Source organism: Dysidea avara, chromosome 2, assembly GCF_963678975.1.
Source record: "Dysidea avara chromosome 2, odDysAvar1.4, whole genome shotgun sequence".
NCBI classification, from domain to species: Eukaryota; Metazoa; Porifera; class Demospongiae; order Dictyoceratida; family Dysideidae; genus Dysidea; species Dysidea avara.
Genome location: NC_089273.1, coordinates 932,603 through 953,352, shown reverse-complemented (window position 1 = coordinate 953,352; position 20,750 = coordinate 932,603). Strand labels below are relative to the sequence as shown.

Here is a 20,750-nt window from a genome sequence, read left to right as displayed (position 1 = left end):
TGCCAATATTTCATTATAAAAGTACAAACACAATCCAATAGAAATAACATGCTGCATAACCATGGCTTTACAAAAGTGCCTCATAAGAATATGACCTACTGACCTGACACATCCCTTGATCAGCTTTTAGAGCTGATTATCTGTTGCTTGGCAATAAAGATGTAATATTTTATATGTGCACATTTGAGCACTTTATGTCTTCCATATTCTCTATTGGTTTTATCTGTTGAGTTCTTTGTGTGTAATATGGTAATTTTAACTGTTGGTATGAATCACAAATACTGTTACAGTACCATATTTGGAACTTTTATCAAAGTTAATGATTTATTAAACCAGGAACACATCCACAGCGGGCTGAATGCTGGCTGTGGGTGCATGCCTGGTTTAGTAAAATTGTTTTCTAAAAAGTGTGCATGTGTACCTATCTATCTATGTATCTATCTACAGATGTTTGTACGTACGCACCAGCGTGAGTAAAATCATTAAATGATAAAAACAGATTTTACATAAGAGGTAAAAGCAAAATGAAGTCTGTATTAAACTTCCGCACAGGTAAACTTTGCTCTGAGGTGACTTTATTTTGGCAGTCTGAAATACAGGCGTGGTGACTCTTCTCAGACTTTGTGAATTACTTTCCCTTCAGGTTTTACAGGCATTTATCAACTGAAAAACAATGGTGCAGGTTGTAAACTACCCTATCCCTTCCAATGGCTAAAAGGGGGCATATCCCTATGTGCACAAAAAAAATTAAGAGCAGCTTTGGGGCTTTGTCTAGAGAATTTTTGAGAAAAAAACAACAGTTAAACTATAGAAGATACTTGTGTGCATAATGAGTGGTTTGTTTAACAAGGCACAATCAAAAAATTATGAAAATTTCATGAATTACTAAATCCAAGAATTACAATCAATTAATTATGTATTATTGCACAACCAAAAACCTATTATTTAAGTTCACAGGATACCGTAAACCCATGTGTACACTATATATCATTTTTCATGATTTGGCACAGCGAAACTCACTAATAGTTACGAGTTGACACGATTTCCGTACTTGAAACCTGCCATTTCTCGAGACGAGCTAGACGTACGGATACGAAATAAATTTCGTGATACATTGGATACGCCAATCGTATAAGAATCCGTAACTATTACGGTTTGACACGATAATAAAATGGCCGAGACAACTTTGTCTTCACAAAGCCTAGCTAGGAGTCAAGCGAAATAGAAAGCGACAGTTTTGTGATCACTGCCACAAAGAAGTGTCCAAGTCTACGTATTATCGGCACAAGTTAATGCATACAGAAGACTCGGATCTCGAGGAGGACGCAAGTAGAGAACTTCTGGAATTCCCCGAAAATGGAAACGAAGAGGACTTTGTTGAGATATCTAACGTGAGTTATGTGTGAGCGTGAGTTATGTGTGAGCGTGAGTTATGTGTGAGCGTGAGTTATGTGTGAGCGTGAGTTATGTGTGAGCGTGAAATTGGTTGTAGAAAGAAAATTGGAGAGGGATGACAAGAAATAAGCGCCATCAAAGAAAATTTATACAACTTGAGTTGTTTGAACCGCTAAAACAGCCAGCTGTACAGTCCAACCAGCTCGGAAATTGGCTAGTCCTAGAGAGTGGAATCAGAAATCCCAGTGGTCAATTCTTCGAGCATTTTGATTAATTAACACAATGACCCATTACAATACTCGAGGTAAGAAGTCAGCACACATAATTTCTACATATCACTGCTTCATATACAGGTATGGATGCCAACCGTGGCACACCTCAGGGTTCAGGTCGGACCATTCAATCACGAACTCCACAAGGCCGAGGTAAGAAGTCAGCACACATAATTTCTACATATCACTACTTCATATACAGGTATGGATGCCAACCATGGCACACCTCAGGGTTCAGGTCGGACCGTTCAATCACAGACTCCACAAGGCCGAGGTAAGAAGTCAGCACACATAATTTCTACATATCACTACTTCATGTACAGGTATGGATGCCAACCGTGGCACACCTCAGGATCCAGGTCGGACCATTCAATCACGGACTCCACAAGGCCGAGGTAAGCAGTCAGCACACATGATTTCTACATATCACTACTTCATATACAGGTATGGATGCCAACCGTGGCACACCTCAGGATCCAGGTCGGACCAGTCAATCACGGACTCCACAAGGCCGAGGTAAGAAGTCAGCACACATAATTTCTACACAATATTATCACTACTTATATTTAGGTATGGATGCCAACCGTGGCACATCTCAGGGACCAGATCACAGCTTTCAATCACAGACTCCACAAGGCCGAGGTAAGAAGTCAGCACATGTAATTTCTACATATCACTACTTTATATACAGGTATGGATGCCAACTGTGGCACACTTCAGGATCCAGGTCAGACCATTCAATCACAGACTCCACAAGGCCGAGGTAAGAAGTCAGCACACATAATTTCTACACAATATTATCACTACTTATATCTAGGTATGGATGCCAACCGTGGCACACCTCAGGGACCAGATCACAGCTTTCAATCACAGACTCCACAAGGCCGAGGTGAGAAGTCGCAGACTTAATTTCTGCATATCACTACTTCTCCAATAGATATGGATGCCAACCGTGGCACACCTCAAAGATTAGAGCAACAAATTACTTCAAGGACTCGAGGTGAGAAGGCAACAGTCCAAATTTATTCTGTGTGTTACTTGGGTACCACTAGGTGTGGATAATAGGAACAGTCATTTGGTTGGATTCTATGCGAGATCTAGACAAGAGCAGCATAGTGAACCTGTGACCTCAGCAATTGAGGGGAAACTTGACCAGATGGCTGCTATGATGCAAAGTCAGCAGGAAGCACTATCAAAGTTTGCCATGGACAATCAGGCATTGAGGATGACCGTAGAAGCCTTAAAAGAAGAAGTTGGGTCAATGAGAGAAGAGATAGCAAACTTACAGTCTGCCGGTCAGGAAGGTACCACACCAGACGAAGCACTTGCTAGCTCTAATGATGAACGTCTCGATACCAATTTGAGTGTAAGTACTACAGTATTCATTAACAGTTAATATTAGAGAAGCTTTTATGTAAGTGCTTAAGTATTAGTTGCTGCATCTTACTTGATTGCATTGCCATGTGCAGGTGGATTAATAAACTTTCATTTGTTTATTTACCTTGTGTTGGATTGATACTTCTGCAACCGTTATCATGGCTAACTGATCATATTTGTAGGGAGATGTTAAGAAGCTATATGAAGAATTCGATGCTGATTTTGATTTAGAAGAAAGGTACGAAATAGCAAATGACAACAAATATTGATGTAATTAAACCAGGCGCACGCCCACAGCCAGCCGAAGGCCGGCTGTGGGCGCGCGTCTGGTTTACTGAACTTGTTTCCCGAAAAACGTGTGTGTGTACCTATGTATGTTTGTCTGTACGCACCCACGTGAGCAAACCATTAGCTCAGTGGTAAAAACAGCTTATCCACAACAAGTTAAGGCTAAACAAAGCCTTTAGTGAACCACCGCACTGGTGAGCTTTGGCTTGAAGGTGGTTTCTTTTCCGAGGTTTAAAACCGGCGCAGCAACTCTCCACAGGCTTCGAAATTGGCTTTCCTAGTGGGCTGTTCAGGTGTTCTACAACTGAAAAACGCCGTAGTAGGCCTCATAGGCTCCCAGTAGATGCGTATCTCGCCGTTCTAAAAGTGGGCGTGACCCGTACTTACGCAAACGAAAATGAAGAGCAGCCCGGTGGCTTTAGGGTTTGAGAGATTATATTCGTAGAAGACGGTGTACACTAATAAATTGGGGCAGGTAATGTTGAGTGATAGCTGGTATTAGCTAGTACAGCAAAGAGAACTTAAATTTTAGTGGCAAATTATGGTGAAGTGCATTTGAAATAGTGCTGAAATAACTATTCGATAATTTGCTACTAGCATTATTCGATTCGTTAAAGACTGCCCTTCAAATCGCTGAGCATTACTCTATTGTTGTCTTGTGTTTGTGATTATATGAGGTGAAGAGCATATAAAGCCAGATCGGATTCGGTAGATTTCAAATTTCAGTTTTCTGCAACTCTGCTATTGCATTTTGCCGTATTCTGTGTTTTCAATAATTATTCTACTTAATCATCTTCCTCAACTGTTAGTCATCCATCTCTAAGCAAATAAAAAAAAATATGAAGGTTAAATCCTGCTTTAACTTTCACCTGTTAATAGAAAGGTGTCTGCAATAAATTAGGGCTATTAACTTAGAGCGATAGCTGATATTAGCTAGTACAGCAGAAAGAACTGAAGTTTTTGTACCTAACTGCACTTTAAGCACCATGTGACGTGGAGCATTTATTAGAATACACATGGAGTGTGTGTGTGTGTGTGTGTGTGTGTGTGTGTGTGTGTGTGTGTGTGTGTGTGTGTGTGTGTGTGTGTGTGTGTGTGTGTGTGTGTGTGTGTGTGTGTGTGTGTGTGTGTGTGTGTGTGTGTGTGTGTGTGTGTGTGTGTGTGTGTGTGTGTGTGTGTGTGTGTGTGTGTGTGTGTGTGTGTGTGTGTGTGTGTGTGTGTGTGTGTGTGTGTGTGTGTGTGTGTGCCAATAGTTTAAAAAGAGCCCCGGTAACAAGGTATTAGTTTGTTTGCATAACTACTGTAAGTTATTTGCTACTAGAAACTTATTTAATGATGGTTGAAAATGTAGGAAATGTGGTAAGTCTTCACTCCTTAGTATGTATTGCCAATATGGATCTGGTACCGATACCAGTAATATAGGCAGTGATACTACGTAATGTCAGTATTGGTACTTTTCTACTTTAGAGTGATTCTATTTCAAGATCGTCCTGAGAATTGCTGAGCATAGTTTTAGTGTTGTCTCATCTTCGCCTTGTAGGGATATTCAAAGTTTTGCTTATTCTGTAATTCTGCCGTTCCGTTATTCCATATTTTGCCTTTTCTCACCTAATTGTTCATTGTCAAGTGACTCAAGTCGTCTTTTCATTGCACTTGAGAACTGCAGAATTTTGGCTCAAATATTTCAAAAGAAATTTACAGTGACCAGCACTGAAGTTTTAAAATAAATCATCTTCCTCTATAATTCAAGGTTGTTTTAAGTAAATTCTGCATCGTGATTTTCTGAATGATTGGGGTTATAATTATGATTGACCAGCCAACATTTTGGCTGCATTGAAGTAAGAGCAATGTCACCAGGTGATATTTGTACCTTCATGAGACTACACCTAATTGAGACTACGGTACGCATAGTATGCTTTAAAGTTTCGTCGCTAATGAGGTACTTAGACCCTTTATTTACATATTACTAAATTGGTCAGCTTTTAGCAACTCTTGCTGTATATACTTTAAAAATTGATGGAACATGTACATATAGTTTTTTTGTTTAAAATCTGGGATTTGCAAGGCATACTGGTATATATTGTTTGAGTCATGTAACGTAGTACACATTACATACTTTATTTACATATATAGATGTTGGTTATTAATATTAGAGGCAGTTCATCGTTACTACGAATCCCGTAGACGAAAGCTAGTTACTGATGTGAGGCCTGACAGGGTGGCTATTAAAGAAGCCAATGACAGGAACACCAAAGTGAGGAGCAGGCAGAAAGCGGTTAGTTTTCTTTGGGTGCATCAATAAATTTCAATATTGTGGAAACAGTTGTATGATCGTCGCAAGAAGCTATGCGCGACGAAAGAAGAAAAGAAAAGATGGAGAGAAATCATACCAGCCTATATGACTGAAGAGAGTGATGACGGTGAAGGCTCTTACAGAACACATTCACCATCGTGGCGATCTACTGGTTAGTTACATTACATGAATGGTATTTCTTACAACAAGGCTGATTTTATGGTCTCCCTGATAGAACTAGAAGACTTCATTCAAGAGCTGGATCAAAGGTGGACAGTGAAAAGTGTATTGAAGAAGCCCAGAGTAGTGTCTACTCCACTAGTGTGTGAGGCCCCGAGGGGAGCTCCAGCTTGGGCAGTGAGAGCACGGTCAATAAGTCCTACTGTGTGTTAACTTATAATTAGTATAGTGTAACAGATGATACATTTTAGGTAACAACTGCTTATCATGATGCACCACAAAATGGTCACCAGTTGCAATCCTCCTATACTGAAGTGGAACAGGTGTGTACACAGCTAAGCTGTATCATTTGTGATTTTATTTTGACCACTACAGGTTGAAGATCCAGCTGTTGCTAGTGGTGGTACAGGTCATGATCAGATGCACGCAGCTTATGATTCTGAGGTACGTACTACGTATGACATAGCAAAACCTCTTCTGATGGCTATTATCTATTTTCAGAGCCTCACACACTATCCTCTGCCGCAAGATGATTATTCAGATGTATGTGTGTACAGTATAAAAGTTCATATGTTTAGTTTAGCTACACATTGCAAAGGGCTATTCACCTTCACCGTACTATGCTCGCAACATACAGCCTCCACAAGACCAGTACTATCTTCAGGTAAATTAACCTACAAAATCTTCCGTGTGATGTACCTTAACTGGTTGTATTACAGTTCAGTCAACGACCAGATAACAATGATCATTGCATTAACGTAAGTGTCAAAGTGTCGATTAGGCTTACATTTACATATTATTGATTTTGTAGCACTATGAAGAATCATTGCCATCACAGCAGGTGAGTTGTTTGTGTATAATTTGTCATTACTGTAAATAATAAGCATTGCATACTGAATATTGGGTTATTTCAATGGGATTGCTTTATACACTACCATCATGTTAACGTTTGAGAAGAAAGTTTGTTGATTGATACTTTGGCAATACAACAGCAAATCTAAGGCGTTTTGCTTGAAATGTTAAGATTGAGTTTGTGTGGTAAAAGCTTGGCTACATCCATACATTATTGATATGTGACCAAAAGCACAGCTAGTTTTGCAATTTTCTGAAACTTTTTATAATAACTTCTTGGTTATATATAGAGAAAAACCGATGGCCTGGGATGTCCAAAGTTTTAGCCTTAGTTTTAGAAAACAGCAATAGAGTGAAATAATGAATTTGTACATGTCTACAGTATGTGAAAAATAAGCCACAGAAGGTAACGTGTAATCCATCATAACTCATGAAGGAATTGAAGCAAGCCGCTAGGACTTGGCTCCTTTCTTCCTTATGAAATTGAACACCTAGTAAGGTGTAGTGGCTGGGCGTCCTGCATGGTATTGGAAACCTTACAACTATGAAGGCAGTTGATAGCCCACAAATATGCATCATAAGTTGGCCTATGGGACGTGCCTTGTACAAGTGTAGCCACAACCGTGTTGTTAATCCTTATTGTAGTACCTTTGTAACCATTTTCCACTTATGCTAGCGGTTTGGGTGAATTTAGCAGTAGCTTGAAAGAAACATCCAGCCCGCTATTTGAGACATTGTACAAAATTATATGTATATGCTAAATTATTTATTTTTCCTTAGGGTCAGTATGCAACACCTCCAAATCTTGTAAGTAAATTTTTTGCTGTTGAAATAAGTGGTTATTTGGTGCATATTTCTAGGTACACCAAGTTGATTTGGCTGATCCGGTGGTTGCCATATTTGAAGATTCAGACTAACATTTTATTTCTTTTTAATGCACGGAAAATGTAATATCTAGTATACGGAAAATTTAATATACCTATACGGAAAATGGCTAGTTTTACGGGATCTAGTTTTACTGGGACGAAGTTCAGCATGCTTTGATACTACCGCGACGGTGTTGCTGGGTGTTAATAGAGGACTGCTGATACGGCAAAGGATGCTTTGATACTACCGCGACGGAGGTACTGGGTGTTGATAGAGAGCTACTGTTACGGTGCCAGACAGAATTCCGTCTCCAAGAAATGGTCCCACGACGAAGCAAGACGACTGATGATACGAAATCTGATACGAACGCTGTATCCACTCGTAACCAATCCACGACGGTATGTTATACGTACAAGGACAAGGTCGTCATAGACTACCAGTTTCGCTGTGTGGGGTTTTGATGTTTTAAACCAGGTTGGGTGCACGCCTGGTTTACTGAAATTATTTTCAGAAAACTGTGTGTGTGTGTGTGTGTGTGTGTGTGTGTGTGTGTGTGTGTGTGTGTGTGTGTGTGTGTGTGTGTGTGTGTGTGTGTGTGTGTGTGTGTGTGTGTGTGTGTGTGTGTGTGTGTGTGTGTGTGTGTGTGTGTGTGTGTGTGTGTGTGTGTGTGTGTGTGTGTGTGTGTGTGTGTGTGTGTGTGTGTGTGTGTGTGTGTGTGTGTGTGTGTGTGTGTGTGTGTGTGTGTGTGTGTGTGTGTGTGTGTGTGTGTGTGTGTGTGTGTGTGTGTGTGTGTGTGTGTGTGTGTGTGTGTGTGTGTGTGTGTGTGTGTGTGTGTGTGTGTGTGTGTGTGTGTGTGTGTGTGTGTGTGTGTGTGTGTGTGTGTGTGTGTGTGTGTGTGTGTGTGTGTGTGTGTGTGTGTGTGTGTGTGTGTGTGTGTGTGTGTGTGTGTGTGTGTGTGTGTGTGTGTGTGTGTGTGTGTGTGTGTGTGTGTGTGTGTGTGTGTGTGTGTGTGTGTGTGTGTGTGTGTGTGTGTGTGTGTGTGTGTGTGTGTGTGTGTGTGTGTGTGTGTGTGTGTGTGTGTGTGTGTGTGTGTGTGTGTGTGTGTGTGTGTGTGTGTGTGTGTGTGTGTGTGTGTGTGTGTGTGTGTGTGTGTGTGTGTGTGTGTGTGTGTGTGTGTGTGTGTGTGTGTGTGTGTGTGTGTGTGTGTGTGTGTGTGTGTGTGTGTGTGTGTGTGTGTGTGTGTGTGTGTGTGTGTGTGTGTGTGTGTGTGTGTGTGTGTGTGTGTGTGTGTGTGTGTGTGTGTGTGTGTGTGTGTGTGTGTGTGTGTGTGTGTGTGTGTGTGTGTGTGTGTGTGTGTGTGTGTGTGTGTGTGTGTGTGTGTGTGTGTGTGTGTGTGTGTGTGTGTGTGTGTGTGTGTGTGTGTGTGTGTGTGTGTGTGTGTGTGTGTGTGTGTGTGTGTGTGTGTGTGTGTGTGTGTGTGTGTGTGTGTGTGTGTGTGTGTGTGTGTGTGTGTGTGTGTGTGTGTGTGTGTGTGTGTGTGTGTGTGTGTGTGTGTGTGTGTGTGTGTGTGTGTGTGTGTGTGTGTGTGTGTGTGTGTGTGTGTGTGTGTGTGTGTGTGTGTGTGTGTGTGTGTGTGTGTGTGTGTGTGTGTGTGTGTGTGTGTGTGTGTGTGTGTGTGTGTGTGTGTGTGTGTGTGTGTGTGTGTGTGTGTGTGTGTGTGTGTGTGTGTGTGTGTGTGTGTGTGTGTGTGTGTGTGTGTGTGTGTGTGTGTGTGTGTGTGTGTGTGTGTGTGTGTGTGTGTGTGTGTGTGTGTGTGTGTGTGTGTGTGTGTGTGTGTGTGTGTGTGTGTGTGTGTGTGTGTGTGTGTGTGTGTGTGTGTGTGTGTGTGTGTGTGTGTGTGTGTGTGTGTGTGTGTGTGTGTGTGTGTGTGTGTGTGTGTGTGTGTGTGTGTGTGTGTGTGTGTGTGTGTGTGTGTGTGTGTGTGTGTGTGTGTGTGTGCCTATCTACCTACTGTATGTTTGTCCGTATGCACCAACGTGAGCAAAATCATAAATGGTAATAGTAACTTGCACATAAGAAGTAAAGGCGAAATGAAGTCTGTTTAAATTTCCGCACAGGTAAACTTTGCTTTGAGTTGGTTTCTTCTCGGTGGTCTGTAAAACAAGTATGGCGACTATTCATATACTTCGTGAACGGTCTTCCCTTTCAGTTTTATAGACATTTAACATCTTTAAAACAACATTAAAGGACTCTTAGGATACCAGAGATAGTGTATCCTTTGGGTAGAAATGGGGGTATCACCCATACTTATGAGAACAAAAATGATAGGAATCCTCGAGGCTTTCTCTAAACAATCCGTGTGAGAAAAAATGATAGACACACTATAAAACAGTTGAGAATATACTTTTGTACGTAATTTGCTGGTTATAGTTACGCTTCCTTAGCAGTGTAGAGCAACATAATTACCACATTACAAAATAATTCATGAATTATGAAATATGCTAAATTACTGAGACAGTAATTACAAATCTAATTGTCTAGCTGAATTAATAATAACAATAGCATGAATATATAATACAAATATATACATGGTTGATTACTATATGGTTAGAATGGGATAGTATTAACTACATCAGCACCTGGTTTTTAGAAGTAGCATTCCATCAACTTGTTCTTAATCCAATGTTACTAAATATTTATGCATTCTTAACTTCTCATTAATTGACATGGAATTCAAATGTTGTCATAGAAGTATGAGTTATCCCCATGCCAAATAGTTAAACTATGAACCAAAAATCAGACCAATGAAGAACTATGACGATTCTAAGGTTTGAAGAGCATCACTTGTGAGGGACTGACAAGAAGAATGACTGTGGTCACAAAATAAAATTTTAAATTCATGTCACAAGCACTAGAAACATTATTTCTTAGAAATGGCTCCACCAGGATCTAGACAAGAAGGCAAACTAGTAGTATGTTTATACAAAATGTTAACAACTTGTTTGACAGTCCTAATTTTTGGTTCAGGGAATTATTGGGCAAAACTATGCATGAGCTTACAGCTGCGTCAGTTGCTAAGTGTGTTGTTTCTATATTATCTTGTACTGTTACGTGTGTTTTCTTGTGCATTGTAACTGTCCAGTCAGCATGTTATTATTCTCCCAACAATTTAAGCCTGTTATCAGCTGATACACAACACAACAACATCAAGCCCGCCTTAATTACATCATAAAAATTTTGTTAGACAGTCGCTCACTATCTTAACTGGATGCATGGCTCCTGATTTTTAGAAGCAGCACAACACCAACTTGTTTAGCTTAGCCACTCTCCTATACTACCTACACAGCCTTCCCCAGAAAGTGTCAATTTGCTAACAACACCAAAGCCATTAGATTTTGTTTATTGTATACATTCCTTTAACCACATCAAAGGTATTTTACAAGGTATAGTGGTGCAGCACTACTCTACCACTCTTTAGGGAGCACCCTGTAATAGGTGAAAATTTTGAAAAATTCCAGAAAGCAGTTTAGGTAAAAGTATATTTGACTCAGGCCTTAATTATGCTCTTCAATGCTTCCATTATACTTGCATTATACTTCTACTGTGGCTTAACAACATTGCTTACAACCATCTTGGAATATTATAATCAGTAAATGCTCCATTAGAGTATTCTACAGTATTACAAAGTGACTGTTCTATTAGAGATTATCTATCTAAAGAGCTATGTATCAATCATTTAAGTGCTCTATTGCAATTTCACTGACTGCTCTATTAGGTAGTATCAATCCATTTCCAGAAGTTAACCTCCAGAATTTGAAATATCCACCTAATATGCTAGAATTATGCTGGAATAGCACCCTATTATGCTCTTAATTATCCTGGCAAATGACAGAAGCCTATTACTACTTATTTTTACCCAAAATTATAATGGCATATTCTATGAGTCTCCAATAAGAGTCTAGTGTAGTTGAGTATTTGTTTATTTAGGAATTGTGGATGACTTTTCTTCTACAGCATCTACATAGCTTACATATTAAGAATAATGTGACTACTATAACTAATATTCATACATGCATAAACTATAGCTGCCTTCAGGTATATACAGTAACTTCATCACCAAATCCACACCATCAGGCTAGATTCAATAGTGCAATAACTGTATATTGAACCTATATTTCAATTTTTTCGTTGCTGCATTATCCATATGTATATTTGTGTTGCTAGAGATGCATCTGCCAAGTTGTACAAAACAGAATACAATGGCAGATCCATGATGGGACATTTGGGGCAAATGACCCCCCGCCAACCCCCATGCCTAATCTCGCTCCTTACCTTGTGGAGTAGCCATATAGCTAGCTATATTTTTGATTAAAATACTGAACTTTATGTCAGGCCAAGATCAATTTATAACGCATGAAAATATGCACATTTTTACTAGCATTTATTGTTACAAATTCACCAGTAATCAAAGCAAATCAGTCAAACTAGCCATAAAATTGTCACTCAACACCTTCGTGCATACTAAGCACCTATAAAATAATTATTGTGTTGCGCTGCTTTTAAAGACATTAATAGCCTTTTAAACAGCTTTTAAGACTTCACAACCATCTACAAAGTCAAAAATGGCAAAATCAACACTGAGATACTATTAAGAGGTAATTTTTTGCTGCTTCAAAATTCAAAAATACAGCAACTAACAAGATAATCTGGGTCTCCCCAACCACTTACAACTTAGCCTGTTTGTGTCCCCCTCCTTGCCAGCTGCTGGTTTTGTCCCTGGGATACAGTGAGAGTGACTGTATTAATGTACATTGTTTAACTAGGTACCAACCTATTATGCTTTCAAATATTTGCTGTTCAAAGTATAAACTTGTTATGTTCACAGTAAATACACCTTAGCCATTATTAACTTTACCTCATGATTAGAAGAAAAGAATTGTTGTCCATGATATAAATTTGACATTTGGCAGCTTTACAAAGTAGTTACTGACTGTTCTATTAGAGCATGTAAGTAGGACTACAACTTAAAGTAAGGAATAATTATTGTGTCCACTATACTACAGTGCTATTATGCCTGATGTATCAGTCACCTACTGTAGTATGCAAAAAATTATACCAGGTGTTCTCTTGCTTGAATATATAGGGGGCTTGCATCATGCAATGTTCAAAAACACCTTTAAATAAATCAAATACATTGTTATAATTATAGTGAAATGCATATATTAAGCCACAATCTTTAATTGCATATGTCACATTGTGACATAAAACAAAGAATCGCAAGAACTGTTACTTTAAAGGTAGACAAAAAAGTGAAAGTCTATTGTGCAGGTGGTAAGACCAAGCTCTCCTTATCAACTTTGTAGCATTTCAAGAATACTAAAACTTTCTACTCAAAAAAGCATGGAGTTGTTGACTGTAGTGCTTCATGCTATCGAAACCCACACTTCATTATGCTCCTCTGAAGCAAGATTGGTTTAGTTTTTTACAACGCTTGGTTAGCAGTACCAGGAAACAAACAATAGCATCACTGTTAGACTTTTCCTGAGTCACTTATCTACCTGGCAGGGAAAATAATTATCTTATGCATATCTTGCCAGTGGTGCCATCACAAGCATTTCTCCTTGTGTTTCTCTGCCTCTACCTGCTGTACTGGACTCTTAAACATAATTCAAACAAGTTGATGTTGAGCTACAGTTTTGGCCTCACCTTAGGCTTCCTTATCCACAGTTCTGGCAAAATTTACCTGTGGAAATCATTCAGCTGTTGTCTTAATGCATCGAGGGTTTAGGTTAAAAATCACTCACAGTTGAAGACAGGGTAGTACCCTTGTGACTGGGAACATCGCAAGGGTTGCAGGCATAATTTTGGGAATAGGTATGTTTGGGAGCCAGACATTATACCAGCATTTTAAAGCAATTGTAAAGCTTTAACAATGAGAAAATCTGCAAATTGTACAATTACATGATATACTATAATAGAACAGTCAACAATTGCAAAAGAGCAGTCACACAATTTCACTACTCTATTAAAGCAGTCACTTGGAATAATGAAATTCTCTAATATATTAACCGGCTATAAGAATAGAGCAATATTTAAGAATGAAAATCAAAGTATATGGTCTATTATACACCATTTAACAGGCCAAAAATGGGCATAATTTAATTTTTCCAAAGTACATTTTGAGCACTTCCCAAAAGTATAATGCTCAATTTTAAAAGCATAATATGTAGCCACATGCCTAAACATTACATTTGTGCTGTACTACAATGTACATGTTTATTACTTGTACATAAATTGAATATTTAATATGATTAGCAAGGTCAGCAGTTCTCTACTACTTATATTCAAGTGCAATTTTACTATACCACAAAATGATACAGTCTTTAAAACATGCTTTTAGTTAAAAATACACAACAGACAATGGAGATGAATGTATAGTACCAGTTGGTTTATAAAAATGTTATGCCTTTGAGTATTCCAAATATGTACATTATCTTACTGAACACCTCCTTACTTTATAATATTTTAGTCAATTATTTAATGTGTGTAGGAAAGACTACTACTACTACTACTATACTACTACTATAACCAGCAAAAAAACACTATAGTAAAGTTTATATTAGCCAATACCAGATTGGTACATAAGGCCCATGACTAAGTAATAGTTTAGAGTATACCTAAACATTTACAATAGTTACTTACTTGATCCTTTATGGTAATATCAGCTCCTAGCTGTAAGTAGCACCTTACGCAGTTGATCTTGTTCTGCTGCACTGAATAGTGTAGTCCAGTATACCACTATACAACATGTGATGGAAAATATCATCACTATGTTTGACTAAGAAAAATTGTATTACAATTTACAAGTTGTTAATTAAATGTTATTCATTTGTTAATGTTTGTTTACACTGTATATTCCATAAGAATTAGCTTTAAGATATTTGCTACTCACTCAGGTATGCATGCAGTTATAAAATTAACCATTTAACTGTTACTTTATAATCAAGTACATACTGAATTTAGATTCTACCAATTAGAGTAAAAAAATCATTTAAATTTGTCACTTCCAACACACAATTATACAAAACAGATATTATACATTCAAATAACATGTCACACTTTTATATAGACCTATTTGAAGCCATACTATACTGAAACTGTAAAGCCTGTACAATAACTACCGTATTGTCCAGTAAGGTGTTAAAATGTTGGCAATCAGAATGCAGTGTCAGTGTAATGTATTCATGCAAGCTGAATATGAAGTCATACCTATTAAAGTTCCCACAGTCTTTCACTTGAATATAAGCTAGTTATATCACAGCAGTTGTAGATATTAACAATTGTCCTTGGCTGTGTATGAAGCCATATATATACTGTATATACATACATCAAAGCACTGACAGTCTTTCACTTGATATAAGCCAGTTATATCACAGCAGTCATAGTGTAGTTGTTAACACTTGTAGGCAGAGTCAAATATTTGGCATGTGGCTACATTGTGAATTGAGATGGCCCGGGCTCAAGTGAAAGGACATGTAAAACAGAATGACAAGATGTATAACAACATTATTATGGACAATATCATAGTTTTGGGCCTGTTTTAAAAGTTTACATTGACTGAAGATAAGGAACTGGTTTATCAAGGATATGAGGTCACTACATCTAAGAGGTGGCAATCCTTGATAAAGTAATTCAAGAAAAAGTTGAAGATCATTACTGTGAACACGATGCACTTCATGAAGAACTTCTAGAGTGATTCCTCATCCACATCAGCAGTGATAGAAGATAATGATGATGGTGGTGGTGGTATTAATGACTCTTCCACAACCACCACCAGCAGCAAGCCCAGGCCTTCTTCTGAGCCTACTTCATCTGATGTAAGATTGTTTGCTATTTACAGTACTAGTGTTACAACTTGTATATTATTTTTCTCCAGAAGTCATTGCATGGAGAACTATACTAAAGTCATTGTATCGAACTCTGTGAAGTACTTGAAGAGAATTGAAGAGTAAGTGAGTGCACTTTTGAAATTATTGATGCATTGTTAGCAGAAGGTGAGCATACCATTGTATGTTTGATCAGTGCAGGAGTGTTTGGAAGTTATTAAAGGTACTATCAGCCCAAATTCATACAAATAGTGTTTCATTTGATGAAAATTTTTTAAAATGTATTACAGCCTCTTACATAACAGATATTGAAATCATGCATGTTGAGGGAGGGGGTGTGACCTGTGGTTTCACTACAAACATGTGTCAACATAAACATCAAAAGGCCATGAATAGAGGCCTCCACATTGAAAATGAATGGTGAAACTTTACAGCATCATAACTGGAGTGCTTTCATTCGATTGAGAAACACTTTTAATATATATATTTAGCGGGTTGAGAGGTGCTACCTAAAGAGCGATACAGGAGGTCTGTGCAATGTAACAATCACAAGTTATCAATCATTTTTGAGGATCCAGGTCAACACGTGCGTACATACATGATTTAATTCATGTCTTCTCTCAATGTTTACTGAAGCAATTAAGTTAGTTTTCTTTAGCATGTGTATTACCCAATGCATTTCACTTGCATTGCTCTCAAAAACAGAATTCCATCAGGTTTTGCACAGTTGGTCTCATATTTCCATTGAAAAAATTAAAATTAATTATTGGCAGTATCATCTTGAAAGTACTGTAATAAAGCAGCCCCATATAAACTTGAGGTCTTTCTGACATCAGGTCTCTATTTTAAAGATTTGCTAGCAGGTCTCTTAAATACCTCATTGCTGAAAGCATTATGAATGCCATTATCTAAGTGCAGCAATCGGTATCTAAAAGAGCAGTCATGTCAGATAACTAACTTTGCAGTCAAATAACTAACATTGCAAATATTTATTAAGTTTTGATCATTGATTTGCATTATTTTTGTAAGCATATTTCAGGCTAATATATAGCCAGAGCAGGTAACCAGGCACCCAAGCCAACATGAATTAACTACATCATTCATTTTATAAATTATGGGAGGTATAGTGAAACACTGTAGCTACATTTGTTACTATGTATGGACTAGCCCAGAGATACTACAGAAATTTAACTTAGGATGAATCTGTTTTCTCGAGTGCTTTATAACCTTCTTTCATCTCTACTGAACTGTAGAAGGAAGGACGCTGCATTATTATGCAATTTAATCTACAGTCAACTAACCACAATATAGTAAAATGTATTACACTGTATATAGTAAAGTAAAATTTGACTAAATCACATTCACAGTGACACTGCATAGTAGCAAGAATTGATAATAGCTAAAGTATATTTCACAACTTCAGTGCACCTTTAAGGTTACGGTATAGTCACAGGTAATCATTCAAATTTTTGAATGCCTATCGATGCTTTTTGAGAAAGCCATAAAACAAGTCTACTAAGTATAGCAGCATGAAAGGTTTAAAGTGAACACAGAGTTGTTCATTCATATATAGCTAATAGTTAGACGTCAAGAACCCAGTGGTTCTTGACGTCTAACTTATTTAGACCACAACTCGTTATTGTACCTTGAGTTGACAGCTGCTTGTAAATAGGAAATGTATGGCTAATTACTAGAAACAAGCCCTCTACACCTCCCGACATGGCGGGACCTCAGCGTGGATATTGCTACCCGTTTAAACGCCCATGCGTTGCCAATGTTACAAGCGCGTGCTATGTATCGAAGTACTGGACTCAGCGAGTGGACTACAACTCATTGTTGCTGTTGTTGTGCCTTGACAGCTGCTTGTAAGCAAGTAATGTAGTGTTGATTAGTACAAACAAGCCCATTACACCTCCCTCTAATTCAGTACGGCTGTTACTAGCCATTTAAATGCCCATGCGTTGCCAATGTTACAGGCGCGTAATTATCGTGTTTCGTATCGCCTCAGAGCGTGGTCTCTATTGGACATGACCGTGGCTCTACGAGATTTAGAGACCACGTTTTCAGCCAATCAAATTTCAGTATCAAACTTGTTGTAGTCTAATTAATGTTTTTATGTTGCTACAATGTAGTTTGAGGCAGGTGGAACACTACAAGTTGTTGTAGCAAGACGGATAAGCCTGCCCGTACACCGATCAGCTGCCACTGCCATGTTTTTCTGCCACCAAATGCAGCAAAAGCTGTAGACTCTATGGGCAGTTCTGGGGCATGATGATGCTGTACATTAAATTTATTAGGCCCTGTGGAAGCGTTTTTGGCATATTTATTCCCAGTGACAGAGATACAAGCCTTCAAAAAGCTTGTTTCACTCAAAGAAACTACTAAAAGTTTAATAAAACGTCATCATAAACAATAACTTAAAATATCGCTTCCACAGGACCTAGATATTTTAGTTGCTTAGTTACTTGTGAGGGATTCAGTAATCTGTTGGTCTGGTTTTTGGCAGTGCGTCTTTGAAAAACAATGGCTCTATCATGGACCACACACCCGAGAACAGTTGTTGTTCTGCAGCATAAGCAAACTAGTACAAATAGATGTATTACTTCCACAACACAGTTGGTGAAATTATTTATCCCTTGCGTGGTTTAGAGCAAGTTCTGTAATTTGTTCTGCCCACGCATTTTAAAATATACCATAACCTTAAGTTAGATTTTACCTTTGTTCACTATCTGGAACTACCTTGAGTAACATTACTATAACTCAAAACACTGAACTCCATGCCTTATTCAGTACTTATAAACCTTTACATGTGCTGTACTGTTGGTGTAGGTGCAAACTGCATGCATGGTCAACAAAGTATAAAATCACAAGTTGTCTACATTATGTCACCCTCCTATGGGCAATGTACACTGCAAGGTCAGATAAATTCAAAGAAATTTGTGGCAAATGGAAATAATCAAACTGTAGCTTAGGAGGAATGAGCTAATCCAAGATTTTAAAAAATTTTAATATGAAGTCATGATTTAATAGTTATAATGCCTCAGGAAGATGAAGACAAAAATTATGACTTTTCAATGTAAAGGTCAAATCTGTGGTGACACTGTATCAAGAATTGCATGCAACAAGGAGTGCAAATTGTGTAGTTTCACATTACTATCAGGAAGTGCACAGAATGCTCATTTTTTCTGCTAAACTAATAGAACATGTGAAATAATATGGAAGTGTATTTGGGAAAAGTTGAAAGTGTGGCATGGAACTTGGAAATTGTATTGAAATTGTGTGGAAGTGTGGCATGGAGCTTGGTAATAGTGTGTCATAACACTTGGAAGTAATGTGTTGTGGAAGTTGAAAATTGCATGAAAATGGTGTGCAAGTTTGAAACTCTGCAGAAATTTTATGGAATTTTACGGAAGTTGGAGGTTTATACAGTAGAAGTAACATCAAAATAGCACAAACGTTTTGGCACTGTATTCTCCTGTAGCTTTGTACTGACTGCAGTCCAATTTCTTACTGCATTTTAAGTGCTATGTCTGGTATGGTTTGACACTATGGACTGAAGTGGACTTTCTTGGTGTGATGCATTATGATGCAATGTAATCAACTAACCACAGTATATTAACTGAGCAAATCAAATGTGACTAATTCGCATTCATGGTGACGCACTAGGTTGCAAGAATTGACAATTGCTAAAGCATATTGTACCGGACCTTTAAGTTAGATGTTACCTTTATTCTACATCAGGAACTAACCCTGAGTAATATTCACTTTAAATACTACCACTTATTGCACTATACTCCATGCCTTATTCAGTGCTTATACCATTTTATCTGCACAGCCAAACTAATAATTTTGGTGTAGGTACAAACTTCAAGGGAATTTTCAATCCCTTCACTTCATCACCATAGTTTGTACAATGGTTAACAAAATATAAAATCGCTCACTTTTTCAAGTTATTTGTTATTGTCATTTAAAACAAAACTATTTTAATACAGTAGGTATATAGATTATTGTCAACATTTTATCAAAACTATCATAACTTTGTAAGTAAACCACCTACGAAGGTCAAGTTTTCACTGTACGATAGTACCATTCTTCACTCCCCAACAATTTTCAGAGCACTAACGGAAGTAATCAAAGTTCTCATTATGTCAGGAAGCATAAAACCGCCAGCCTATTATTGCCCAATACATTGATATAGATGGGTTTTGAAACTTTTCCCTCTAACTTTCTGTGGAATTTATGGATTTACAAAAGATGTGCAGTGGCGGATTTAGGGGGGTTTCAAGGTTTCCACAGAAACCCCCTTTGACAAATGATTATGCAACAGTTAAGTATTTTAATTAATTATTGCAACGTTCACCTATAATAAACAGTGTGCATGCTCAACACTCCATAAAAATTTTCACGCTAACATTTATTTTTAATTAATTAATTATTTTTAGAATCTACAAAACAAACTATATAACCACAATGAATAAAGTACAAAATACAACTAGCTATGGGGAAAGGGGAACAACAAAGAAAGAACAACCACAGGGAAAGGGGAAAGTCATCATCACCACCTTGTAGAGCCTAATACCTTAAAATCATGTGAGAATTATTTATCCATAAACAACAGAAATTTGCTGAAGTCAATTTCTTCTGGCTACTTTAAATGTAATGCCACTATGGGTGGTGGTACGATTAGCAATAGAATGAAGAATAGACAAAGTAAAAGGTGTCCATATGCCAAAAGTTTCCACAACTAGTGAAATGAGCTAAACTTGTTGCTAAATGCAGTCTCAGAGCATCAAAAGTTCAAACATTTCCTGGGGGCATGCCTCCAGACCCTCCTGGCACATACATGCTTTGTATGCATGGTGAGTGTGCTTCTTCGCACACTCATCCATGTCAGTGTATAGGCGGCGGAAGAGGGGGTGCTGCAACTATTTTACTGGGGTGCTGAGTACCCCTAACTCAAAGTTGGATTACACAATAGTCATCACATGAACTTCCAGAATCTTGTCAATCACGATCGAAATACTCTAATAGAGCAGTCACCCCAATAGAGCAGCCACCCTAATACAACTCAAGCATGTATTAAAATAACATTAATAATACTAGTATCAAGACACACGGTAGTGTGTCGTGCGGCCCAAGTAGCCGGCGCGCCACACCGTGAGTATATTTACAGGAAGAAAGTAAACGCGATTTTCACACCTTTGTAGCTCCTTGATTCCTTATCCTATTAACACCAAAGTTGCTACAGAAATGCCGGCGAGGTAGGGGAGTCCACATACTAAATTTGAACAAAAATCGCTCCAGCCATTTCCGAGATACGAGCGGCCAAAGTTTGGGTTT

The 20,750-nt window shown here is 38.2% G+C and overlaps 2 protein-coding genes across 16 annotated transcripts in view; one reads left to right on the top strand and one right to left on the bottom strand.

Moving 5' to 3' along the window:
• Positions 1-14,309, bottom strand: part of LOC136246411 (uncharacterized) — a 68,937-nt gene extending 54,628 nt beyond the window's left edge. The window contains exon 1 of the mRNA XM_066037800.1: positions 14,227-14,309. The gene's annotated coding sequence lies outside the window, so the exon portion shown is untranslated. The remainder of the gene's footprint in view (positions 1-14,226) is intronic.
• Positions 1,022-7,648, top strand: LOC136246412 (uncharacterized). 15 transcript variants are annotated; one of them, XM_066037802.1, is made up of 23 exons: positions 1,022-1,391; positions 1,493-1,699; positions 1,749-1,820; positions 1,870-1,941; positions 1,991-2,062; positions 2,112-2,183; positions 2,238-2,309; positions 2,359-2,430; positions 2,485-2,556; positions 2,605-2,667; positions 2,720-3,033; positions 3,227-3,282; positions 5,466-5,586; positions 5,656-5,797; positions 5,861-6,009; positions 6,057-6,128; positions 6,181-6,249; positions 6,307-6,348; positions 6,404-6,469; positions 6,525-6,563; positions 6,617-6,646; positions 7,438-7,464; positions 7,518-7,648. In XM_066037802.1, the coding sequence occupies exons 2-23, from the start codon at positions 1,678-1,680 to the stop codon at positions 7,572-7,574; spliced, it is 1,773 nt and encodes a 590-aa protein (XP_065893874.1). In that variant the 5' UTR covers positions 1,022-1,391; positions 1,493-1,677; the 3' UTR covers positions 7,575-7,648. The 15 variants fall into 15 exon arrangements, with proteins under 15 accessions (XP_065893874.1, XP_065893875.1, XP_065893876.1 ...); XM_066037803.1 differs by having other exon boundaries at positions 1,024-1,391; positions 5,466-5,607; positions 5,861-5,982; XM_066037801.1 differs by having other exon boundaries at positions 1,026-1,391; positions 5,466-5,607.
• Positions 14,310-20,750: the final 6,441 nt, after the last annotated feature.

Bases quoted from the DNA above. Each gene is read 5' to 3' on its own strand.
- LOC136246412 (XM_066037801.1), top strand. From the start codon at position 1,678: ATGACCCATTACAATACTCGAG. The intron at 2,310-2,358 runs GTAAGAAGTCAG...CTTTATATACAG, and splicing joins ACAGACTCCACAAGGCCGAG to GTATGGATGCCAACTGTGGC. The intron at 6,349-6,403 runs GTATGTGTGTAC...CACATTGCAAAG, and splicing joins CGCAAGATGATTATTCAGAT to GGCTATTCACCTTCACCGTA.